General features: G+C 36.7%; 1 protein-coding gene across 2 annotated transcripts in view; it reads left to right on the top strand.

Annotated features, from left to right (window-relative positions):
* Positions 1-4,820: 4,820 nt before the first annotated feature.
* Positions 4,821-26,697, top strand: part of Ctl1 (choline transporter-like protein 1) — a 74,352-nt gene continuing 52,475 nt past the window's right edge. The window contains exons 1-5 of one of the 2 annotated variants that reach the window (XM_081742966.1): positions 4,821-5,167; positions 14,641-14,749; positions 18,395-18,537; positions 22,053-22,187; positions 25,393-25,506. In XM_081742966.1, the coding sequence (XP_081599092.1) occupies positions 14,654-14,749; positions 18,395-18,537; positions 22,053-22,187; positions 25,393-25,506 (488 nt within the window). In that variant the 5' untranslated portion in view covers positions 4,821-5,167; positions 14,641-14,653. The remainder of the gene's footprint in view (positions 5,168-14,640; positions 14,750-18,394; positions 18,538-22,052; positions 22,188-25,392; positions 25,507-26,697) is intronic. The other variant, XM_081742965.1, reaches the window with a different exon arrangement.

A 26,697-nucleotide genomic window follows, 5' to 3' on the forward strand; every position in this document is an offset into this window, starting at 1 on the left:
TTTCCTGAATTTTACTGGAGTTATGAGGAACCTTAAATTATCAGGCATTCCACTTTAATCGCTCCACTTTCACCCACAATGCGATATTGGGTATATTTACAGCTTAGTGCAGCTTAAAGGAACCATGATCGTGCATATTTGATTTCTAATTTGCTTGCTTATAGCGTTGCCCTCAAGACGAGATGAGAATTCAGGTTTTCTTGTTTCATGTCGTAAATGTTTGTAAAAATCCTGTCTCGAATCAAAATTTTCTCGTCTCGTTTTGTAAATTTAAGTACAAAATGTGTCCTGATTTTCGTCTTAGATTCATGTAGAATTTATCAGAATTCTTCCAGGTTACGACGAGTCCACGAAAGACTGATATAACGACACTTAAATCATATTTATTAATGAAGTAAATTGTGTAATGACTTGCGTATCTTTAAACGTTGATAAATGCTCTTTCTTGTGTTCATACTATTACCTTATCAAATTGCATATGACATATATATAATTAATCATATGACATATATACAATTATTCATATCCTATATTTTGTAAACGGGAGATCCTATGTCTACCGAAAGTTCTAGTGTTTCTTGTGAGTACTCTACAATTTGTTTTCTCCGATGATTTTTGCCCCGAGCTTCCCTTGAATTTGTCCCTATGCATATTTTATAGACTTAAAAATACTAGAGACAGTCACCAGAAAATAATGAGCACACATCCTACATATCCTCTCGTCAAAAACTTCGGAACGAGTCGAATCGATCAATTTTAATTCGTTTTCTTTGCCACAGAAAGTATTTGTACAATACCGAGGTTAGTTTATTCGCAAGTTAATATAGAGGATGTATGTATATTTTTCTTTTTCTTTTTTTCTTTGCTTGTTACTTAAAATGTTTTGAAAATAACTTCAATAACTTTTGAAACTGTTTGTCTTCACTTGAGCATATACAGATCACAGTGAGAAATAAGGATAAAAGCTGCTCCCTTCTAGTAATACCCGAAAAAATCTTAAATTATATATATATATATATATATATATATATATATATATATATATATATATATATATATATATATATATATATATATATATAAAAGAAAACGACTAAAACTAATTTCTTTCATTAAGACACTGCTGGTATGAATAGAAAGCTTGCAATAGTAAGGTGTTTGTAGATGACTGTCAAGTAGAATTGAAATATTATTAGCAGTTCGAATTTTGGAGCATAATGAATAAATCGAAAATTTATGTTGAAATCTTCATTTATCAAGTAAGAAACAAAATAGTTTAAAACCCGCAAATTAACTTCCTGCCATTCTGTCCTCCTGCCATTTCGTCCGCCTGCCATTTCGTCCTCCTGCCATTCTGTCCGTTCCCCAAAATTTCAATAGGTGACGCAATCCCGGGCCAAAGCATCCCTAATTCATTCGCTATGGACAATGGTGGCCCCAAATTGGATAATCAAGAGTGAGATAGGGTGAGGCCCATACTACTATCAGGTATGTGCTTAAGAATTCTGTCAACTGCCTAGAATGTCTCTACACATAAACCGATTCACAAACATAACATAACTAAATCGAAACATTAAAAGCAATTACACATTTGAGGCTTGTATTTTTTATTCATGCTTAGAATTTCCTAAGTTTAATTAATACGTATATCTCTTCTATCGAGCGTGTAGGAGGGAGTTGGTTATGCTTAAGACACAAAACCTCTCGCAATGTACCACAACTAGGATAAACCTTAAGCATAACCACACATGATATGAGTTTCAATAGCATTTGTTATGGTTTCATACTAGTAGCGTTCCACTTGTAAACAAAATACAACTTCTGTAAACTGTGCAGAAATTCACCGCCGGTGGAAAATAGTTTCTATACAGGCATCTTTCATATAACTGACAAATTTTATCCGTCGTAAAGCACTTGTAATAATTTTAGACTAGTAATCCTACACTTGTAAACATAAAATTCAGATGTGAGGAGCCAAAAGTAAAACAGCGCCAAAAACAGAAATAATGAGAGTTAATTGTCATCAGTGTTGTGTGGGTTTCGTGTAATTTGAGGGAGCAGGTCTACAATGTTGGCACAATACAAAAATTCCGGGTGTAGTGCATGAAATGGGTTCCCGGCGCTGTATAAGTTTACTTTATGGGCTATGGGCCTTTTTGTGGGTACTGAACTGAGCAGATGCACTCAGTACCTACACTAGAAAATTACTCTTTCTGCTTTATTTTAGCTTTCCGCGCCTGATAACTGCCCTCATTTACATATTTGGACAAGTCATCCAAGGATCCAAGGGTCCAAGGATCTACAGGCCATTTTCCAGCTGATACAGACTCCCCCATGTTCGTATCTCGCTGCTGAATTTTCGGAGTTACTAATTTCAATAGCGTATGGAATTCTGAATAATCCATTCTGTAGATTTCTTTTTTTTTTTTTAGCAGGAACGTTTATCTTCTGTAAGTAATTCAGATCCACCATTAAAATACGGTGCTTTCCTATGCAATATTGTGGCGAAGAATTCACTCCCTGCTCCACCAGCTCTTCTTTACTCTTTCTCTCTCTCTCTCGTTTTTTAGGGGGAGGGCGGATTTTGTGTCAGCAACAGAGCAGATATCGCTGCTATGGCTATTTCATCCTCTTCGGATGAACTCATATTGTGAAATAGAAAAACAATATTTACGATTACGACAGTTGATTGCTCTGTGCGTAACGCGTATTTTCGAAATACACTGAACTCTAGCAATAAGGCATTGTGAACGGGGTTACGTTTAGCAACAATGTAGGAAAAATGAATGACGTTTATATCGCGATCCTGTTGGTGACATAACGAGTTGAGTTGATTTTGAGTTTAACGTCCCATTCAACAGCGAGGCTATATGAGACGTGGACCTACTGATTAACATGGAATCCGAACCACATGAGCTCCCGCCGGGAATCGAACCCGGGCCTCCCACGCCAAAGGCGCGTATGCTAACCGCTTAGCCACGAAGGAGCTCTGGTGACATCACGAGTAATTGCTACATATAGCACAAAGTAAACGCAAAATGCTGTCGACCCTCATAGCCGAGTGAGCTAGCGCAACATGGTAGTAAGGAAGATCGTTTTTGGCGTGAGTTCAAACCCTGCCTAAGGGAAATTTTTCTAAAATTTTTTATAACATTTCTTTCGTTAAAATAAGATTAAAAATAATATTCAAAAAGTGATTTAACGATTATTTTTAAAAATGGTCATGTAACTTCTTTCATTAAAATAAGTTTGCCCTTGTACTATATATCCATAGCAAAAGTTGTAGTAGTAGGAACAATGGTAGGAACGGGTCAGTATGAAATTCAGCATTCATTTGTTTCGGTGCGATGTTGCCAAACGTAATGCCTTCTGGCTAGGGCTGAGTGTATTTCGAAAATATGTGTGCATAACACATTCTTCAAGTGTTTTTCGTCTGTTTAATACAGCGACCACGAGAGGCTCTGCGCTAAAAGCTATCTAGTTTTGAGGATCGTCTGAGACCCCTACATCACCTCACGATAAAAGAAATTGCATGGAAGTTTGAGTTAAGCCACACTATTAAGTTGTAGCCTGGGTTGAGGCCTTAGTTCAGATCCATGTGAGACGGGCTTTAGGCCTGTAAACTTAATACAAACTATTCATTTACTTGTTATGAAGAGGCCATACTCTCCCTTTAGGAGTTATGGATGTACCTGTATTGCAATATGTTGTTGTGTGTCACAGAATAGCAGAGTCATGTTAACGGTACCATAGCCACTTGGCCAGGGGCCTTGCAAGCAGAATAGCATGTATTAAATACATGTATTATGAGCAAAATTTAGTCATGGGACCACTACACACTTGTTTGCTCTTGGGCCTAATATGCTGTTAAAACGGCACTGAAGAAAATATTAGTCTGGAAAGTAGAGTAGACGGCACTAGCGCGGGGCCGTTTTAGGTGCGGAGTCCGATTCGGAACAATCGGTCTAATCGGCTTAAGGCCGGCCCTGATTGGTCAGGAAGGTCCGTAAAAGCACTAACTCAGGAGAATATTGACAAATTGAATGGAATCATCATCAATGGTCGGTAAGTGATCATCAGGTAGATTGCAGAGACAGTGGACTTATCTACTACAAGCATTAACCGAATTGTCAGACAGCACTTGGGAATAAGCAAGGTTTCCATGAGATGGCTATCAAAACTTTTGACACCCGATGGAAACCTCACCAGACGTAACATTGCAGAGAACAATCTTTATTTCTTACGAACAAATCCAGAGGCCTTTCGCACTCGATTCATAACAGTAGATGAGATCTGGACTCACCATTACCAACAAGATTCCAAACAAAAATCCAAGCAGTGGAAGCACCCCTCATCCCCCTCCCAAAAGACCAAGTCAGTGCCCTGAAATGGAAAAATAATGGCTAGAATTTTTGGGACAATGATGAAGAATTATCTTCCAAAGGTGGCGAACAGTGACTGGATCGTAGAGTGATTATTATAATTATTATAATAATCACTCTACGGATTGGATAGTGCTATGCAGTATTTCTACGACAGCCGAATGATAATATTCGGTAGAAGCGTCGTGGGAAACTGACAGCAGGTGTGTTTCTTTGTTTTTAAGCTTGAGGAAGATAAGGAAAGATTTTCTAATAATTATGTTTTTCTTCGTGCAGGTATTGCCCGAAAAAATATCATTCTGTCATTACTTTCTTCTTGTTGTGCTCCAAAAGATTTGCACGAGACAATATGACAGTACTCCACTTAGCATACATGAAAATCATGCGAGACACCAAGTACAACATAAAATACACCTTTATTACTTATTTAAATCAATCGACTGCAGAAATTTGTTTCTTATAAACGTGTCTTTCTATGAAGTGTATTCAACTTTACCTGTAAATTTTGCAAAATATGCTGTAGCCTATCTAAATTTAACCTGAAATGCTTTTTGAAATGTATATTTCTTTCTATTTCTCGACAAATATTAAGTACGGACTTCACAAAAGGATAAACTTTGAAAAGCGTACTTGATGTAACACTACATAACGGAAAAAATCGAAGAGCGAAATTCGTATCTGCCTTTTGTTTGTGTTTGCAACTTGCATCCGTGGCTATGAACTTGATATGTTATAATTACACTTTTAAAGATTGAATTACAGAATCTAATTTTATACATTTTTATGTAAGTATAAAAAATAAGATTGAATTAAAAGATATAAAATGTTTTATGTCGTTGGGTTAATGTAGAAAAATTTTGGGAGGAGATAATTGTTTATCTGCGAAAGTAACTTCGAATCTTTTAAATATCTAATATGATTAAATTACCAAACTATATCAGTCAAAATGTAGTTTTGAAATAGTATGCATAGTGCAGCTTCATTTAAAGGAGTTGATCAGAAATGGGGCATAGTACACTTGAAAAATTGAAATTTTGCAGTATTTTAGCACATAGGTTAAGTTAGTTTCCTACGTATTCCTTGTTCTCAATTATGAAGAAATCTAGCGACCAAGCTATTGTAGCAGTAATAACTGCTCTTAATATGGTGTGTCTGAACACTTGCGCCAATATGTATAGGTATTGCGCTGATATTCTCAAAATTATATTCAGCTTTCTCGTGGGTATGTGGATAGCTTATAAGCCTATGGCATGGAAGACCCGGGTTCGATTTCTGACGGAGCTTATGTGCTTCGGATCCCACGTTAACCTGTAGAGATGCCGATTTACTGTACGGATCCACGGCAAAGTTCTATAATACAGGTCCCCCTTCCCACTTAGCTGTAATAAAGACAGAAAATAGCGTGCCCTGCTGTGCTCTATTCTGCCTTCCCTCGCTAACGCCCGCTCGATAATACTACCGTATATGAACTAAATACTAAACTTTGATACAGAAAGGAACCAGCCTAGCTACTAACCTATATGGGGGGGACCTGTGTTCTAGAACATTCCCCGGAAGACACCACATATCTGTAAAGTAGCTATGTAGAGCAAATTTGTAATATTTTAATAGAACAGTGCGTAAATAAGAAATGTGTTGCGTTCTCACTTGTGAGATGAGTATTTACGTTTAAAGACATTAATGAAAGATCGGATTCGGTCATAAGGTGGCCATTAACCACATAGAAAATGAAGTATCCGAAGTCAATGTGCTAATTCGTAACGCGCAAATATAGAAGTGTCCGAGAGCTACGTAATCTAGAGATGGGCATAATCGAACGACCGTAATCGATTCGTTCGATTTTTCTCATAGTTCGAACGAATCGATTATTAGTTCATAGTTCGGACGATTCGTTCAGATGTTCACAAAAGTGTAGTGGACGAAATTTTTTCTACTATTCATATGTTCGTTCATATAAACGTTCATTCCTAAATCGTTCGAACGGCTTCTTGTAGAAGAAGAAAAAGACATCAACTCTATAATTGAACTGTGGTTCGTTCAGCACGTTCTCCTTGCATGTGAATAGGCGGAGCTTAGTAGAAGAGGGAGAAAGTCAATGCAATTCTCATTTTGAACACAGCGCGGGGAGTTCTCGATCAGAGGTTTTTTTTTTTTTCATTTGGTCCTTGTAATCGCGAGCCCGTCTGCCCCTGTCCCTGTCTTTCTGTTATACTTGTTGCCTGCGAAGAGGAACAGGGAGGGAGGGAGACAAGCAAAATAAATGTGAAGAGTGTCATAAATCGGAGAATAAAATACACCATTCTTTAGCCTCTTCTTATGTTGAAACCAAACCACGCTCAAAACAAAATCATCTACAGTAATGAAATAAAACATTTCTAACTTAGAAGTAAACTCTGTATTAAATAATGTAATGTACAATTTCTAAGTGCATGTTTGTATTAATTTACAACGGTGGAAAGTCGAAAGCCATTTTTCTTTTTTAAATTATACTTCAACATTTCTGCAAAACAATTTTAATCAAAATGTAATCAAATTGTTTAAAAACTGTTTCTCCCGAATTGCTAAGTACTTTTTCAGAAAAAAGTATATAGGGAGGATATTTTCGGACTCGTGGAAGGAATTGTTATGGTTAGTCTTTAAGAATTGTCTGAAACAGTGAGTTTGACGTGTAGGTCTAATGCAACCGATCAATGCCAAAAAAAAAGAAAAAAAAAAGTCATTTTCTGGGTGTCACCATGGTAGAGGGACGCTCCCCTATGGTTAGAGAAATCACTGGCTCGATGCCAGGCCATGCGAGTTCGTGGTGGATGACAATGTGCTCGGGGTTATCTCGAGATTCTCCAGTTCTCTCCCACTTCTCATTCCACCTATTTCTTCACTATCATTCACTTGCAGTTTCATCCGTCTCCATAAGTCATCAGCGGCATACCTGTGGGACTAAAACTTCATTTCAAACGCTGTTTCCAACCCAAGGTATATGCGAAATCATAATAATAAATAGCCAGAAACAATAATAATAATAATAAAATACCAGCAGATTCGACAAGACTTTTTCAGCGACTCGCTTCTCTTGCATGTAGGCCCACGAATAATTCCTACAAGGTTACCTATATATATATATATATTGAATTTAACAAAAGAAAAATCAAATTTGATGAATCGGTGACATCACGGGCAACCTACATCGCCAGTGGAGTAACTTGAAGCTTCAGTGCCCCCACAATCCTTATTTATGCACACTTAACTTTCTAAACATTTTCTTTATATTTTGATCTCCTGGAGCTTTGCGTTACGGGGGCACTATTTACGCCTATGCATATCGCAATGACAAGGAACGGACATGGACCTGTCATCGGGATATCCGAATCAAACCTAACCCATTCGATAAACATAACAAAGATATGTTCATGCACAAAAAATTAAGTGCCATGGACAACAGAGTAAGTCCCTGGGGCCCATTAACACTGTTTGTATAAAGAAAAATGTAGACTCCCAGTGAAATAGCTATTGCATCAACACTATTCGTTGGATAGTCATGGCTTATAGTTCATTTTCTTCAGCATGAAACAAGCTTTCTAGAGGTGCTATATATTAGGACCCATAACGTACCTGAACAGAGAAAATTTGGGGAATGTCGGGAAAATTCCCTCTAGAAATCCCTCCCATCAACTTTGAACCCCCTTTGGAGTGACCCCGGGTAAAAGCACACAATCCAAATGTATCTCGAAAAATACTTTAGGAGATAAGAAATATGTGTACCTACTAAAAAAAAGTAGTTTTGTATTGATAGACAGAATAAGTATAAGGGGTAAGCTTGTATTGGTATAGAAGTTTTTCTGTCATATCTATTCCGCCTATCAATACAAAGCTATGTACACATTTATCTCCTATAGTATTTTTGAGGTACATCTGGATTGTGTGCTTTTACCCAGAGCCACTCCAGAGGGGTCCTAAGTTGATGGTAGGGATTTTCCCGACATTCTCCAAATTTTACCTATTCAAGTACGTTATGGGTCACAGTACATAGCACACCTGAAAAGCTTGTTTCATGCTTAATAGAATGAACTATAAACCATGACTTTCCAATGAACAGTGTTGATGCAATAGGTACTTCATTGCGAAGCTTTACTCCATTGTCCATGAGATCTAATTTTTTGTGCATGAACATATCTTTGTTATATTTATCGAATGGATTAGATTTGGTTCCGGATGACACGTTCATATCCGTTGCTTGTGACATATTTTGTATGTGTGTGAAAGTCTATTTTATATTGCTAATGACGATGTACCTCATTAATATGAATATAAGGTCTAATAGTTCTAGGAAAAGGTTTGCATGTTCGGGAAAACAATGAAACAGGTCTCTTTTTTCTAATAAAAATAGCATAGTCCCTTTGGCAGAAGAAGGAAAGGCAGAGGTAGAACGAGCGATAACTTACTTCATCTTCATTGGAGAAAACTTCCTACACAGCACCAACTTCATTCTTTCAATTGTGTCATTATTTCGTTCATGGAGGGTTGAAAAAAAAAGAAAACGAACAAGGGTTCCCTTCTTCGGCAATAACAGTTTCTTTACCTCCCTCCCTCTTCCACTCATGCCTGGAAATCTGAAAATGGCGCGAACATTTATCAGAAGTAATAAATCCCAATACGGAAAAGCCTACTGGCATAAAGTTGACTCAGAGCGCATGCGCCAGTATCTGTAATCAACTTTAGCCTGACTGGAATATGAACGAATAATCCGCCAGTCGACACAAGAGTCTTTTCAGCCGGCATTCTCAAAATGAACAATTCGTTCGAACGATCTGACGAATAGTCGACTGGTCGTTCGACTATACCGATCGTTCGATCATGCACATCTCTAAGTCTCAGTGGCGCATGTTGGTTAGTGCCTTTTACCCAATAGTTCTTATCAAGGCCGCGGTGGCTCAGTGGTTTAGCGTTCACCTCTGGTGCTTGGGGTCCCGGGTTCGATCCCAGCCCCCGCCAAGTGAACTTTGTGGTGGACAAACACCGTGTGCGTCGGTTTTCTCGGGATTCTCCCACTTTCTTCATCCCACCATTTCATTCATTTCTCATAATCACCGTCTCCTTTAGCGTAATCGGCATGACCGTGAAACGTAAAGCTCAAAGATTTCATTTCCAATAGTTCTTATCGTGCACATACATGGAAGTCCTAATAAAATTAATCTGCACAGAGAAATGCAAGTCCACACCCAAAAATGATTGTTGAAGGTATAGAGTCGGTTTGGGAAAAGTGTATAGGCTATGCAACGAATTTATGTGTGGATCCATACAGTAAATCTGCGCCGGTGTAGATTCATGTCTCTTATAGCCTGACTGCTGAAAGCGGGATTATTGGAATTTTCTTCGGTCAAAAATTTCCCAGTGTCTTTTTTGTTGGGGGGGAGGAGGGGTAAAACAATAAAGCCAGGAAAAAAAACTCCAAAAATATACTTCAAAACTTGGATTGAAGTAATAACCAAGTTGCGGGGGAGGGGTCACATTAGTACTACGCGGAGTCCATCAGATTCCGCTGGAAATATCTTTTCACTATAATTTCCTGTTCGGCCGCCTCTCCCGATTGTCGCTTCCTCTGTCTTGGTTATATTAAGTGTGAATGCGGGTGGCGCGAAAATTAACAGCGTGGTGGGTTTGCCCGCAATGTATTGTTCGGAGTCTGACAGACACCACGTAGTACTAATACGACCCCCCCCCCAAAAAAAAAACTGCGTAGTACTTAAGGGTTAATGTGATTATAGTTACTTTCTCCAACCGTGTTTCTTAGTACCCTAGTTTCATAATTGGCTTAATATATATATTTTTCAAGAGATCGTCAATAGAACACAGTATCGTAAAAAAAAAAAAAAAAAAAAAAAAAAAATCACTCGAGCAGATGGTTCTCCCACATAGAAAATTTATAGGTTAAACACGATGTGAAACGTTTTTCGTGAAGGAATGAGAGTGTGAATATGAGTAATTACTGTCATTGCACAACATATTGAAATGAATTTTGAGTGATATTGAAAGTACTGTATGTTTAAATGTACGCTTCAACTATCGTTTATGCGTATACCCTCCGTCGCTGACGCTCCTATTCTGACTCGGTTAGATATGATTCATGCTTTTTAGTGGCCACTTAGCACAAGTTGTTTCGTGTTTTATGCACTGTAGATTTCGTGCCGTAGTCATACGTCCACTCTGTATTTATATTGACCCCTCCTGTAGTCAATCTGCAAGTAGTAATGGAGCTGCCCATTTAGTACCTGCTCTGCTAAAAGAAATACAAATCTCTAACCTAACCTGAAAATATAAGAAGTGTGTCATCATTTGGTAGAACCATCGTTGTACCTCGAGTAATGCCAAAAAAATGTTTGGGAAGTATGAATAACGAATTTCATTTACGTTTGATCAAATTCGCTGTAACTGTGTTCAACTATAATCTATTATATAAAAATTAAAAGGATCTTGTTTCTGATCGAGTCACGGGGTAAAGGTCAAACTATTTGAAATGAATTTTTGGATGTAGCTATCATGTGCCTCGAACTTGCATCTTATCATCTTACTTTGATTCAATGTCGCATCGGGGGACGGGGGGAGTAGAGGATGTTCAATATTTATATAAAAAATACAATATATTACGAGCGTGCCAAGTTAACTAGGAAGATAAAACGCGAGGTGTAAACTCCTCATTTACAAATAAGTGTGCACGTATTCCAGCATTTTTGAAAATTTTCGTTTTAATGGGAGAGGGGATTTCCTGTAATTTCTTTAAGAAGCAACGTTGTTTGTGATTGCATCACGGGAAGACAGTTGAACAGTTAGAAATGAATTTTGGAATATAGTTAGTATCTACCTTGAACAGGGTTTGTATTATCTCACTTTGATTCAAGGGCGCATCCAAGGGGAGTAAGATAGAGTGAGTTCAAAATTTTTGTAAGATGACCACAATATGTCACGAGCCCGCCATGTTAGGAAGATGAAATTCAGTATATAAACTCCTCATTGAAAATAAGGGGAAACGTCTCTTCCCGTTTTTGAAAATTTCCATTTTAAGAGGACAAGAGCATTTTCTATAATTTATTTCTTCACATTAAAATCGACATTGCCTCCCGGGAAAACGGTTCGACAGTTTCAGATGAGTTTTTGGACACAGTTAGTACATACCTCAAACTGCTATTTTATAAAAATGCAACTTTGCTTAAAGGACGTATCCTAAAGGCATAGGGGCTCATTTTACTCTGACATCACTCACCCTCGTTAAATTGTAGAGAGAGAGAGAGAGAGGCTGTTATCAATGGCGGGAATTGATGTAAATATTGGGTGCGGGGGAGATTTGCCATTACTAAATTACGAGTCAGCGGCTGTAATTAGGAAATCGTGTGGTGGCAACTGGGGGTAACTGCTCCAATGCCCCCTAATAGCCGTTACTGGCTATTATTAAACATAATCTGTAATAGTATTAATTTACAATATGATTCATATAACAAAGGAAATTTCGTTGAGTACAAATTCCGTTAACATCTGTATTATTTAGTATCTACTTCATGTCTGAGCCATAATATGTATAAGTTAAAGATAGGTTTCAAATACAAGTTTTGCTAAGTATTTGTACATTCATATCAAAACTACCCGGTTTAAAATATAAAAGAGTATGGTCAAGGTGAATAGAGGAACAAATGATGAAAAATACTGTGTTACAGGAGGAAAACTTCTTAGAAGTCTTTGCCAGTAGGAATTATTCCAAGAATGGCAGAAACATTTTCATGAGGTACTGCAATACTAATACATTGTATTAGGAAGGAAATAGCTCGTCTCGCCTGACTTCTGTGATATTCGTTGATCTATTTCCTGTATGAATTAACGCCTTCTTTCCTCCATGATCCACTAGTTTCGATGGTGATGGGTAGTTAAGTACAAACAAAAACATATCTAATAAATCACTATATTTGTTGATTTTGTTTCAGTCTCTTTTCGTGACGCTGGATTAAGAACTAAAACAGACAAGTGTTGTAGTGTAAAGTCTCATACTTTTGCTTTATCTGTCTTCCATTGAACGAAAATCATTCTATCAAGACTTTTTCCATCTAATCTACTGCATTATTTTGGTTCCCTCATTGCTTGTGTATGTGCAGATATCAGCGCTCTTAAGATTATGTCATTTACTGCTTAATGACGTGAGTGATTGTCTGTCTACCAGCATTCTTTAAACATGACAGTTTATATTTTTTTTTATCTAAAAAGTCTCAATCACAGGCAGGGTAATATTGAGATATAACCGCTTCTAAACGTAGCGCTATTTGTATCCAGAAACTTTCATGGGAAACATGTAAATATTATTGTTATTTGCATTATTATTTTTAATAATTATGAAGTACACAAGAGAAATTGTTTACTGCAATTAAATGAAAGAAAGAATATGACCAATCTCAGGGTTCCTACTCGTCCTGGAAATCTTGGAAAACCTGGAAATGTCCTTGAATTGATTGTTCTGGAAACATTCTGGAAGTGTTCTTGAAAATGCATTTCTGTCCTTGAAATTTACAGAAATACTGAATCTCAGATTTTTCGAAATTATAATGATGATTTTAATTGATTACTGTTTCTTGTTTGCTTTTCCTGTTTTTGTGCTGAATAATAATTTGTCATGATCCTGCACGTGTGGGTAGTTGGTGGGCTTTCTTTCTCCAAACAGGGTGGTTGGCTGGGAGAACTTCTCTCTTCTTTCATCCACTAGTCTGTCAACCTGTTCTTGGATGCTGTCTTCACTAGCACTATCCTCCAGAAACTGTGTTTTGTACCAGTATCAATCCTCCATAATCAGTCCATTTTCGCAACAGTACTTACTCTTCAGTAAAATTTTATATAAATGCTGTTTGTGACAGGGTCATAAAACAAGAGGAAAGAGGTAAATGAAAATATGCAGCAGCTTCAGAGAGAGAGAGAGAGAGAGAGAGAGTGAAAGGAAATTGATGGAAACAAGTGAAGCTTTGGAGACTGAAGCAAACAAGCTTGTATATGAAGCCGAGCAGAAGTCTTCCTTTACTTTATTGACAAAGTCAAATGCTATCCGTAGAGCAGCTTCGCTAAGGAAGAAAGAGATTATGTGTATAGATGAGGAAATCACACAACTCCATACTCAGTTAAAAAACTTGTAATATAATTCCTTTTTTTCCTTCTGTCACGCAATGAAGATGTCATGCACGAAAAATAATTTTTTGTTGTTTGTAAACTTGTTCGGTGCACAATTAAAATGTTATGTAGAAAGAATGAAAATACATGTGCTGTATGTAGGTGGATTGGGTGGCTGTAAGGGGGGCCACAAAAAAAAAGTTACGCTCAGCTTTGTGTATTTTATTACTGTGTATTAATACTGTACTTGCATTAATATTCAGTGAATAAGTTACTGTACTTTTCATTTCACTGTTGTGAGGTTTGAACCTACAGTTGCAATCTTGTTATACTTTCCTGTGTCGAAGTCCTGGAAAATTGGTGATTTGTCCTGGAAACGTCCTGGAAATTCTTTGGGGGAAAGAGAGTGGAAACCCTGCAATCTATAATATTGCTATGACGCCAGCGTTTCATTTAGGGGACATGACAGGGGTCAAACAGCAAATTCTAAATGTAGTTGTTGTTAAAGAAGCTTGTTCTTCTCCCTCGCGTGCTCTCGTTCTCGTTTAGGAAGTTGTCTGTCGCCTTCGCAGTGGCAGTTAGCTCTCGCCCTCGTTTACCATCGCCATCGCGAAGGGAGTTGTCCATCGCTCTCGTGCATCCTCGCCCTAGCAGTGGCAGTTGGTCCTCGCCCTCGTTCACCTACGCACTCGCTAAAGGAGTTGTCCATTGCCCTCGCCCTTGCCCTCACGTCATTGTGGGCGAGGGAATTGGACGGTAAAGATGCCTTCGAGAGAGTTACCCTCGCGAGGATGAACATCTCAGCCCAAAGGGGAAAGGAGTTCAAAATTTATGCCAAAACTACAATATCTTATGGAGTTTTTGTTATGCTTTCATTGATATGCGTAACCTAAGGGGGAGAGAAGGTTCAAATATTTTCAATAAACAACTTCTGCGGCTTCTTAGTGTTTCTTCCCTCATTTCATGTATTCTCATCACCGTTTCCCTTAACCTCGGAGCATGATCGTGGGACATTAAACTCAATAACAAAAAGGTTACTTTTGAAAATTTCTTAGTTAAAAGTATTTTGTTGTTTTTGGTTGGTAGCCTTATAAGCAAAACTAAATTTTTAAAACATGTTTTTCAGTGGCACGAATAAAATGTCTTGTTGTCAAGAGGCAGCTGACTCGTCAGGTCCAAGAAAATGTACGGACATATTTTGCTTTGGGATATTCATCGTTTTCTGGTTTATAATGGTAAGTGGCTTTAATTTTAGACCAAATACTTTTGATTAATATTTCTTTTGTATGACAGAACTAATTAACTCATTTATTTGTGCAGAAATGTACTTTCTTCGGGACGATTAAATTAATTGTCTTTCTTCAGCCATTCCTAGTAATGCTCAAAAACTAGTTGGAATCCTGATTTTTTTTTTCTTCCAAAATCACTAGCTTTGGTATAAGATGTTTGGTCCTAAATTACAGTGTATGAGGGTGATTCAGAAAGTATTGCCTCCAAGGTGATACCTTTATTTGTGTTTGACAGATAGCACCGATACAGGTATCAGCGGAAAGCTTGCAATATCAGCTACAAATGATGGCGTCATTCATTTTTCAACATAGTCCCCATTACGGGCAATACACTTGCACCAACACGAAACAAGGTTTTTCATGGCGTCGGCGAAGGATTGTGGTGGTTGCTCGCGACACCATTGCCGAAGTGTTGTTTCTACCTCCGCGTTACAACTGTAGCGTTGGCCTTTAAGTTTGGGAAGGACCAAAAGACACCAGGGCGGAAGATCTGGACTATAAGTAGGATGAGGCAGAATGTCAAAAACACTTTTCTAGCAGGTAAGACAACTTTGAATTTTTTGGCGGAGGAGAGGACGTGTGGCGGTACTCCATCGACTGACGCTTCGTTTCCAGATCGTAGTGGTGTATCTACGACTCATCGCCAGCGATGAATATTCCTGGACGGACAACCTTCCGTAGTCAGAAATTCATTGACACCCGCTGTTTCAACCGGACGTTAACACTGGATGCCATGGATTGCTCCATTACTGTTGAACGAAAAGAGATAGGAAGGTGAAACAGGTGACATTCTATAGCTTAAACATCAATGCATTAATGATAAACAGTTCAGAATATTTGCAGTACTATTGGCGAAGTAGTGGACTTGAAGGCATTGCTTTCTGAATCAACCACGTAATTTCGTTTGAATTGCAAATATTTACACTACTTATATATATAAAAAAAAAAAAAATCATCAAATTAAATACATACAAACAAGTGGTTTCGTTTCACATTGTAAGACTACCGTATACTTCCAAATTATGCAAATTCAATACTGAAACTGAAAACACGGGGATAAGATGAGAGATAGAGCTTATTCCTGCGATACTGAATCCATATCAAGAAACTGCATCTCGCTATCTGTTATCGTTTCTTCACTATGGCAACCAGTGTTGAAACCGAAAATAGTTTATTTTCTACTAATTCTGGTCTTAATAGAAACATATAAAAGTTCACATGTAACTTCTTGGAACCCTAAAGCCATTTCTTGCTGTGTCTTGCCGTTTTTCCTCTATGGAATTCAATATTGAAAGGATGAGATCGAACATGTTCTAGGGACGCTAAGTCCATGTTTTAAAAAAAATAAATAAATAAAATAAAATAAAATAAAATAAGAACCCTTCTCGATACGTCTTACCGTCTTTACTCTAATACCTGTTGACAGACAGACGGACATAGCCATACTATTACACGTCCGATACTTATGCATGGTATAATTTGATAGTCTAGCATAAGTTAGTTTCGTTTCACATTGCGAAATTACGGTCCACTCCCAGACAACACAAAAACATATTCTTGGGACGATTAATCGATTGCAGAAAACTGTTTCGTGCTATCTCTTGCTGCTCTTGCCGTTATAGAAATCAATAATGAAATCGGAAGTAGTAGTAAATTTCTTCCACTTCTAGTAGGTAGATGCGGGTGAAGACAGTATTTTTGATTTGAGATGCTGAATCAAGACAAAACTGTTTGTCGCTGTTATCGGCGTAGTTATATGGTGATCAACATTGAAACCGGAAATAGCTATTTTTTCCATTTCCGGTTTGAATAGGCGCATGATGTGGTACCTAATCTTGGGATGCTGAGCAGATTCTTACAAACAGTTCGTTGCGATCTCTTACCAGTTTTACTCAATAGGGATCAATATTGTAACCAGAAGTAGTGGTAAATTTCTACCACTTGCAGTTTTAGAAGAGAGATGCGGGTGAGGATATCTTTTCTTCAGATGCTGAATCGATACCAGAAAGATGCTTTTCACTATATTCGAGTATCACAGTATTTGCTTTATAGCGATCAACGTTGAAACCGAAAATTGTTAATTTTTGCTACTTCTCATTTGAATATTAAGTTAACGGGTGAGATGAAAACTCATTCTTGGAGCACTGAATCGATTAAAAAAAAGAAAGAAAAAAAAACTTCTTGATGTATCTTATAATTTTGACTCTCATACCTGTTGACAGACAGACAGACATAACCGTTTTGTAAGATTCCGATACTTACGCACAGCATAGTTTGGAAGTCTAAACAACTTTTAAGTAGAAATCCTACGATCTTCTTCTTTGGTAAAATACCGAAATGTTTAAAATTCTGTTCTATTACTCTCCTTTTAGAATTACAAACATGTCAATATTTTACCAGTGAAGAAGATTGTGGGGATTCCACTTAAGTTGTTCGTACGTAGTTAGATTGAATATATATCATTGAGTTGTTGGTTTATCTTTTATTTTATTTATTCGTGTACTGTGTCTTTCACACACGTTTGTTACTGTACGCTTTATCCAGGGTACGAGATTTCCGAGATCAAATTTTGAACTTATCAAAAACTAGAGAAAGCAATTCAATTTTTGTTCTAGGGTGTTCGTATTTTCATATGGTTACTTTCGTTTGTGACTAATTTATATAATATGATGAAGATTTCAAATTTTACACAGCTATGTTATAATTAAATAAAGATATTTTATCTTTTTGTTGCGAAATACGAAAGCGAAAACATTTGAACAAAAATTGAATTGTTTTCTGTCAGGGTTGGCTGGTTTAAATCAGCTGATTAAAAAAATAAATAAATAAAAAAAAAAAAAAAAAAAACGAAAAATGTTCGTAAAAGTGTGTTTGTAAAATCTTGAAACACACATTTGTGGGTTATCACGTTTCACTCCCGTATATTATTCGTATTATATTAAGACCTAAATTCCCTATTCATTACTCAAAAAGATTATACTACAAAAGCAACTTTATATATATATATATATATATATATATATATATATATATAAAGTTTATGAATGTTTGTTATGTGATTTTTTTGTAGTTTGTTATTATTGTTATGTAATTGGAATCAAAGAAAAATTCTAAATATTGTTTCGTTTCAATAATGTTTATTATTGATAAAATACATCGAAATGCCGTACTTTTTGTGTGTGTGGGGGGGGGGGGAGCAAATTATTTAAACAAACAAACAAAAAAACTGGTTTAAACCAAAAAAAGTTTTTTTTTTTTTTTTTAAATAAAAACCATGGTTTTTGCCAACCCTGCTTTCTGTAATTTCTAATAGGAAGAGGTTCAAGATTTGGTGGATAAAGCTTACAGAGATAAATATGGGGCAAAAAAAAAAAAAAAAAAAAAGTAAATAAATAAAATAAAATAGAATAGCAACACAGCAAAAAGGTAAATTATACTTATTTGTTTATAATATAGTTGCATAAAATATGATCTGTAACTACTTGATTATAATTTATATGAATTAATGAAATTAAAACTTTTATTTTTCTTAGTGTTTTTAACGCTTGCTACTGTAATCAGCTAATTATATACTTTTTTATTTTTTTTTAGATAATAATCGCAGCATTTGCGTTGGTTTATGGTAATCCCTTAAGGCTAATTAATGGATACGACAGCTTTGGTAATATATGTGGCACAAATAACGAGCAGTTCCGTGGCCTTGATTTATCAGGAATGGACATGACAGAAAAGGAGTAAGGGAAATTATTATTCAGGATTCTTTTGTATCATTATGTACTAAATGTGTGAAGTGTTTATTTAATGTCTTGATCATAAGTCACTGCGATATCCAACTTGAAGGAAAAAGGAAATTTCAGGAAAAGAAAATTATATTCATATATGTGCAGAAGGAAATATTACAGTATATAGAAAGCTAATATTTAATGATGGATACTATAGGATGTATATTTAATATTTAAAAAGTTAAAAGCATCTCACTTTACAACCGTATAATGAATTGTAACACAAACTGTTCCAAGGTTCCGCTCGTTTCTTTCTCGGTGTCTTTCAGTCTGAAAAAATCCTGTAACTTAGTTGAAATAACTTTTAAAATTAAGCTTATGGAAGTTTATTCTATACCTCCAAATCATAATGGAAAAATTGATGAAAGGTTCCTCTTAAAAACCAGTACAAAGCAGAAAAGCTTTTTTTTTAATGATTGGTTCACTTGATCGTGTTATGCTAATAATTATAAATTGTCGTAATTGTGTAATGTTCCTTCATAAACTTAAGTAACAAATTAAAATACAATAATTGTTTTAAGTTATTGACATGTAAATCATAGCATGAGCAATCACTCACTAATTAACTAACTCTATGGCCTATTAACCTGGAGATTTAATGCTGCATTCACTAAAGCTCTCTATTGACTTTTGTCCTTAGCCAACTGGATCCAGTTTCTACTTTGCATACCTATTTCTGCGAGATTCATCTCAATATTCTCCCCTCTGCTTCGAGGAATTCCTATTGGTCTTTTCTCGATTGAGTTTCCAGTTAAAATTTTGAAAGCATTCCTACTTCCGTTCTAGCACATGACCTCCCTACCTGAGCCTCCGAGATGGTGTAAGTTATGTAGTTCCTCGTTATGAAGTTTCCACCATTCCTCTTGGGTCCAAATATTCTCCTCAGGCATTCTGCGTTCTTCCCTCAGGCCAAACGACCATGTTTTGCATCCATACAGCACAACAAGCATAATTATCGCTTTAAATATTTTAAAGTTAAAATTCTTCGACAGAATTCACGATGACAAGAGAACTTGTACTGAATAATACCATGCTTTTAGTTGACATATAATTTCTTCATGGATATGGTTTTGATCTTTAAAGTTGCTTCTAGATACTTGAAAGTGTCCGCTTTGTCCAGAGTATTATTTGGTATTTTAACGTATCCGTAACTTGGAGTATTACGGGCACGGTGAATTTCCATGTATTGAATTTTCTCCGAATTTACCTCCAAACTCATGCCCATACAGGCGTTTAATAAACCTCTGCATTCCGTTCTGTTGTCCTCATAGCATCCCCTATCAGAATTTACATCATCAGCATAAGCCATAACCTGGTGAGTATCATTAGCCCTAGGCCATGGGTGATATCTTTAATTCTCCCTATAACGTATTCTAGAGCAAAACTAATTAATAATGGAGAAAACGCATCTCCTTATTTTAGGCAACGTGGAAGCTTGTGGACAGGGATTTTCCTACTCGGACTTTACATCTTAATCATTCATTCACTCATTACTTATTCATCTCTTCCACAAAATAAATGAAGCAGTAATAGCGATGCAGCTGTAGGAAGTAGTAGTTAGTCTTTTGAAACCTGGAGTAAGAGTCCAATTTTCTGATGTATACTAACGATGTACAAGATGAAAAATGGAAATTTCGGAATAATTGAATGTTCAGCAATCTTGTAACGATTTTTGAGAGGAACATTTCACCAATTTTCCATCACAACTTTAGAAGTGTAGAATGAATATGCAGAGGATTTAATTTTAAAAGTCATTTCATCCGATTGAAAAAATCTTCAACATATCATACGTTTAGCAGCACAGCTGAAAGATTTACACCGAAGAAAAAGCGAACGAAATCTTGAAACAATCTGTGTTGTAAAAGGGAAGATATTTTTCTCTCTTTAAGTATGAAAAGCTAACTTTACAATGGTTTGAAAATTTAACTGATAACCAGCTTAAAGCATTATTATTGAGGTAGTAGAAAAAAGTATGATGAACAATTAATATAAATACCACGTTCAATCGTTTGTTTATTTGTAAACCTTTCATTGTTTTTCTTACTGTGTAAACATTTAATGTTATGTATTGTTGGCAACATTAAGAAACAAATTCAATTTGTGATTTGAAAGTTTCAAAACAATTTTTGTAAGTAGTTGTGTTGTAATTGTTATGATAGGACAATAGATTTCCTAGTGTCCTATATAGTGCTGGTCTTGGAAAGACCAAAAAGTCGTTTCACTAGCAATTAAGATATTTTTCTTCCTTCCTTTCCTATATATGATACAGGCGAAATGATAATATAATCACAGATATCGGGAGATAAATACCAAATAAAGACAGAAAAAATGTGTCATCCTTCTAAAAAATAAAGTCATCCTTCTAGATATGTAAGCTATAGAAATTTCGAAAAATCAATTGTTGAAACTGGTTTTATATACCACAAGCAAACTAAGAACGAAAGTATTTGTATTACCATTCCAAACTGAACTTCCGAACTTTACTGTGAATTGATTCATTATTCTTCGTAATGGCAGAGAAAGTTAAATACGCTACCTGATACACTTTTGAAAGGTTAAACATCATACTGAATTATCAGGAAAAACAGAATGACAAACCAGACTTCAAAGCGTACTCTTTCGTGGCTATTTAGTTAACAACCTCACGTATATTCGAATTTCATTTGAAGCTGTAGGTTCTTGTCTCATCGCAATTGAAAATTAACATCAAATTTGAAACCAAACACCATGTGCATGAGCTTACTCGGGGTTTTTCTAATTTCTTTCCATTTTCTTTTCATTCCACCATTTCGTTCATTATCATCACCACAGTTTTCCTTAGCCTTGGAGCATCGTGTGGGACGTTAAACTTAAAAAAAAAGGAAAGTAAAAAAGCGATATGTCAGAATAACATTTAATTTTGTGGAAAAAGCTAATTATAGGCCTCCTTCCTATTTAAAGTTCTCGAGCGAAATTTAACATGACGGTTTTCAAACTTGTCTTCATGTGTTCATATCCTCATCATGTGGATCTCTCCGTTAACAATATCTAATATATGATCTCAATCTTCCCATTCTCTTTTAAGTTAAGAAGATGTTTTAAGACACTTCGCTCACCCTGAAGAAAAGGACAGAACTAAACATGCTAAAGAGCCAAAGTATTATCTTCATATATCAGTTTAAATTAATTTATCGAATTTTACCAGTTTTTCCAAAAGAGCCTTGCAGATTTTCAGATGGGGGCCGTATGGTTCGCCTCGGTTGGCGCCGGTGCGTCTCGTTTACGAACCAAAAACGTTAACGTTCACCTACTCCTGCTGTTCTAAATGATCTTGTTTGGTAACATATAGCAATTAGCAGACTGAAACTGGAGTTATAGATATGTTCAAAAAACTTGTGTTCAAGTACAATTTGTCTTGTTAGTTTATCACTGTAGTTACATTATTTGTTGTTGCTGCCCAAGTAACTTCTCTGTACATTTTCTTTCAGGTTTCTTTTTTACTTAGATGTAACGGAGTTGAAAAGGTCTATGAAAATATGTGTCAAACAATGTCCAAATCATGACTTAACAACATTGGAAGATCTGGAAAATTTTTATAATGAGACTGGTTCATTTCTTTGTAGGTTAGTATATTTTATATCATGTTGCTTATGTAAAAGTAAAAAGAATAAATAAATAAATAAAATAAAATGAACACTATAGCGTTACAGGCGGCTTTTAGATGGTTTAAGATATTTTTTATCACTATTATGACACAAGACAGTTTTTTCTATTGGGAGACTCACTAAGTTGCTACCTCTTAGTTTAAATAGTTATCCCTTTGACCCATCCACCAGCGGTACAGGGATCAGTGCTGCCAAAGCCCGGTGAGACAAGAATGTTTCACCGCCCTCATCTTCCTCCAAGAGTTCGTCCTGGATCCGCTCCTGCAAGTAGCTGTCCAGTTGTCGTACGGTGTTGGGTGAGTACCACTGGCTGGATCCTGGAATTCAAATCTGGAACCATGCGCGGTAATGATTTGATTGCATGTGCATGGAACTTAAAAGGTGATAAATGGAGAAGTGATTATCTTTTTTTCCCTTACTATAGTATTCGCGCCGAGTCGTGATGCTTGACCTAGACCACTCTCATTCCAAGGTGTGGCAAGACGAAGACGGAATAGGTGGTTTGAACGTGCCTGTGGGAAAAGGGAAAAGAATAATAGTGTGCCATGTGGGTTCCGGGAAGAGGGGACTGTAATCAGACTGCCTCCATATCATTGCCACTACTATCCAATAGAGATGATATGGGCACAAGTGAAGAGATCGATTGCAGACAGAAACAACACGTTTAGGCTAAACGATGTAGAAAATCTCGTAAATATTGCTTTGGACAGCGTATCTATACATCAATGGGAGACATGTGTTGGTCACGCGTAAAAACTACAAAACGAAGATTTTCGTCTCGAAGTGGTTGCTGATAGTACAATGGAAAATATTATAAATTTACAAGACAGCGATACCGAGAGCGAAGTTTACGTAGAAACAGACGAAGATGGACAAGAAGATGAAGAGGAAGAACAATTTGCTGTCCCTCTGGAATAGGTAAGATGTTTTCTTTTCTCTCTTTTTTTTTTTTTTTAAACTATGTCTTATATGTTTGGCAACATTGTTGGTGAATTTCAGCTGTTTGACATTTCCCCAAGTGCGCGCTCGGGAAACGACTCCACGAATTGTACCGAAGTTTTCCGATGCATCGGAGCTCAAGCAAAATATTTCTATGATTGGTTTAGAGCCCAAGCTTCACGACTGAGCGCGATTACTATAATATGTTAAATAAATGGACCAGTTAATCATTGCTTTACAGTTTCTGTATAAAATATGTTTTCTTGTTTCTTTCTTTCTCCATTGGGAATCCTATTTTCTTAATAGTTCTGTGACCTTTTTGGCCGAGTGGGTAAAGCATGTAGTCCTGGTTCAATTTCAGGTCAGATACTTGCATCGGATACAAATCTAGGTAGTGGTTCTGATTTCACTTTAAACAATTTTAGTATGAGATTAATATAGCTGAGTGAAGAGCACCAGCTGGAGGAGTGAGAGAGTGTTTGGCTGTTCTGGGAAGTGGGCTGTTTGGCGTAGTGGTTGGCACATCAGCACGGTATACCGGAGATCCTGGGTTCGATTCCCTGTCCAGTTAAATCACTTTTTCACTCTTTGTAAGTTAATTTTATGTAGCGTTTGTGCTGAGAAGGTATAACTCCAATCAACTAATTAAGCTTATATTTAGGCTTAGAAAACAAAAGGTGATAACCTACTGTAAATTACGTTGTCAGACTTACCAGAAATTCTCTCGTGCCTTACTGTATGATTAATTGTAACATAAGATGATGGATGGATTTTCTTCAGTGGCGTGTCGTATGACCTCAGAATCTGTTATCTTGGGGTGGCCGGACCTTGGCTGAACTTCGACATTTGTACAAGCACGAGATTTCAGAAACCAACGAGTTGCTGTGCCGTGGTTCACTGCACATTCCTCTTTCGTATGACAAATTTGTAGGATTGCTGCCGCAGCGTTATGCTCGAGTTCGAATTCATACACTAACAGTTCACGTATCAGTCGTTTCTGAGCACTCATTGCCATTACTACTAAAAACTGACGGAATGGTGGCCTCCGTGTTAAATAGTTCTCTTGCTACATCTTGGGGCTTTTTGGGTTGTGAAAATATTGCAAGACTTAACTCGTCCTTGTAATATTTTCAAAGTGTGTGTAATATTTTATGTTGAGTATTTTTATTTTTCCATTAGAATCATTTCGGAAACTTGGGGTCGTATTGCAATCGAGGCCATACTGTATTCGAGCTAATAAGGTAGTTAAACTGCAAAGGCATTTGGCTAACTCGAAAATTTCTGACTGGTATCAGTGAAAATTTGTTTTCATTGGAATCGCAGAGTAATTATAAACTACCTGTTATCGTGTTAGAGAACTGATCAATAATGTAAAGTAAAATGAGAGATGTTTGAAAACTCAAATAATAACTACGATATTTCGTGTAATTTTGTACAGTGCTATTTTCTTGAAATGGGGGCTTGCCTCAGGGCTCAAGAGAAGAAAAAATCAACACAACTGGGTAACAGGTGTTAACCATAGGCATGAAAAATTTGGTTTGTAATAATTGGGCACAGAGGACTAATATTCGCACACAAAAGGCCGTTAAAATTATCTTAAAGATACGGTGACGGAAATAGCCACACAGCTTTTTTTTTTTTAAAAAAAAAAAAGAAAAGAAAAGAAGAACAGACGCTTCAGCTAGTATAAAATCAGTATTTTCTCAGTTCCTGTGCGTGTACCAACGTGAACCAAAGGTACGATAAATTAAAATAACCAGCTTTTTTCTTCCGTAGGAAAATATGTTTCGGAGAGTTCAACGTTTCTTTTCAGCGCCGCGTCTACGCAGTCATAATCCCATATAATTTAACGTGAGCTCCAAAATATAACCTTTACCAAGAATCGAACTCAAGTTTCCCACAGGTAGGTAGTACTAATTCCTTAGAAACGAAGGAACAAGTCGTTTGCAAAAGAAAACTAGTTATTTCTCATATCTTCGACGGGCACTGCTAGCATTCCTGACAGATATAGGTTAAGAAATGACTTTTAGATTTGAATTTGATAATGAGACTGATCAATTTCTTTTTTTTCTTTTTCTTTCTTTCTTTTTTTCTTTCTTTCTTTTTTTTTTTTTAATATTGTCGTACTTGAATGGTTTCTTTTAACTATTCCCGTTTACTATACCATAGACTCAAATTGTGAAGTTAAAATAACTTAATATTGTTGTCTTCTGTATCTTTTTAGGTATGATTTTAATTTCTCATTGTTAACCGATCCCAAGTATAAGTCTCCTGATCATTCAAATATTGGTTTGCTGTCACCACTGGGACCATGTCCACCTTTACCTGTATATGAAAGGTATGTATTTAGAATGGATAATGTTTGAATTCATTTATGAAAATACAGAAGGTTAATCGGGTTAAATCTGACCGATTTTCGAAGTGTACTTATCCAATGAAAAGCCCTGTTACTACCACCAGTTGTGTTCTATCAAACTATTATCATTTGGGTTCCCTGACATAGCAATTTTTCTTCTAACAAACTGAGTCTTCTCTGCAGATTTACCATAGGCAGTGAGGACGATGTTGTACATGTCCCAAGTGACAGAAATCAATTGGGCTGGCATCGAACTTTTTACAAGAATGTTGGGGCGCAGTGGCTCAGTGGTAGAGCGTTCACCTCTGGTGCGTGGGGTCCCTGGTTCGATCCCAGCTCAAGTGGACTTCGTGGTGGACAAATACCGTGTGCGTGGGTTTCCTCAGGGTTCTCCCGTTTCCCCCACTTTCTTCATTCCACCATTTCACTCATCTCTCATCATCACCGTCTCCTTTAGCCTAGCCGGCATAGCTTGGGACATAAAACTTAAAGATTTCATTTAATTTTTTCCTTTAATTTGTAAGAATTTCGTGAAAGGGAATAACATGGGAATGGTTCTCTCATGCTAAATGTAACGATAGAACCAGGAGATATAAGTGGATGCTTTGTTCCTGTAGATCCGCACCTGGTTCGTATTAGTCCCGTACAAACTAGGGATGTCTTTCCGATAAACTGGGGTTATGATGAATTCCCGGAAGTAGGAAGTATTTTATCTTCCGTCTCACATACTTACAACTTTCCCTCATAACTGTATCCGGCAACAACCACTATTCTCTTTAGGAAACTTTCCTTGCATAAGTTCGGTACACGTCTGTTGTTAGAAGTGTCACGGGTCGTGATTGCTCGAATATTATCACTACGCTTGATATAAATATAATCCTCGAGCAATATGACAACTATCTTCCATTTTGACCTTCTTCTGTCTCAATGTCTTTCGATCAGTTGGCAGCATTTTGCCTTATGTTTACGCTGTGACGCGATAGGCGGTTGTGAACTCGACATTTATGTACGCATCATAGACTAAGTCGGCGACAAATGACTTACTTAACAGTGGACTGCGCCATGTTTAATTGCTGGGTTATGTTATGTTGGAACTGTGGATTCTGGCCTGCCAGTTTACGAATTCCACGAAGCACATCCGACGACACTTCCGCTGGTAACCTTGAACGGGCT

Source organism: Thermobia domestica, chromosome 16 (genome assembly GCF_964235325.1).
Source record: "Thermobia domestica chromosome 16, izTheDome1.hap1.1, whole genome shotgun sequence".
Lineage (NCBI taxonomy): Eukaryota > Metazoa > Arthropoda > Insecta > Zygentoma > Lepismatidae > Thermobia > Thermobia domestica.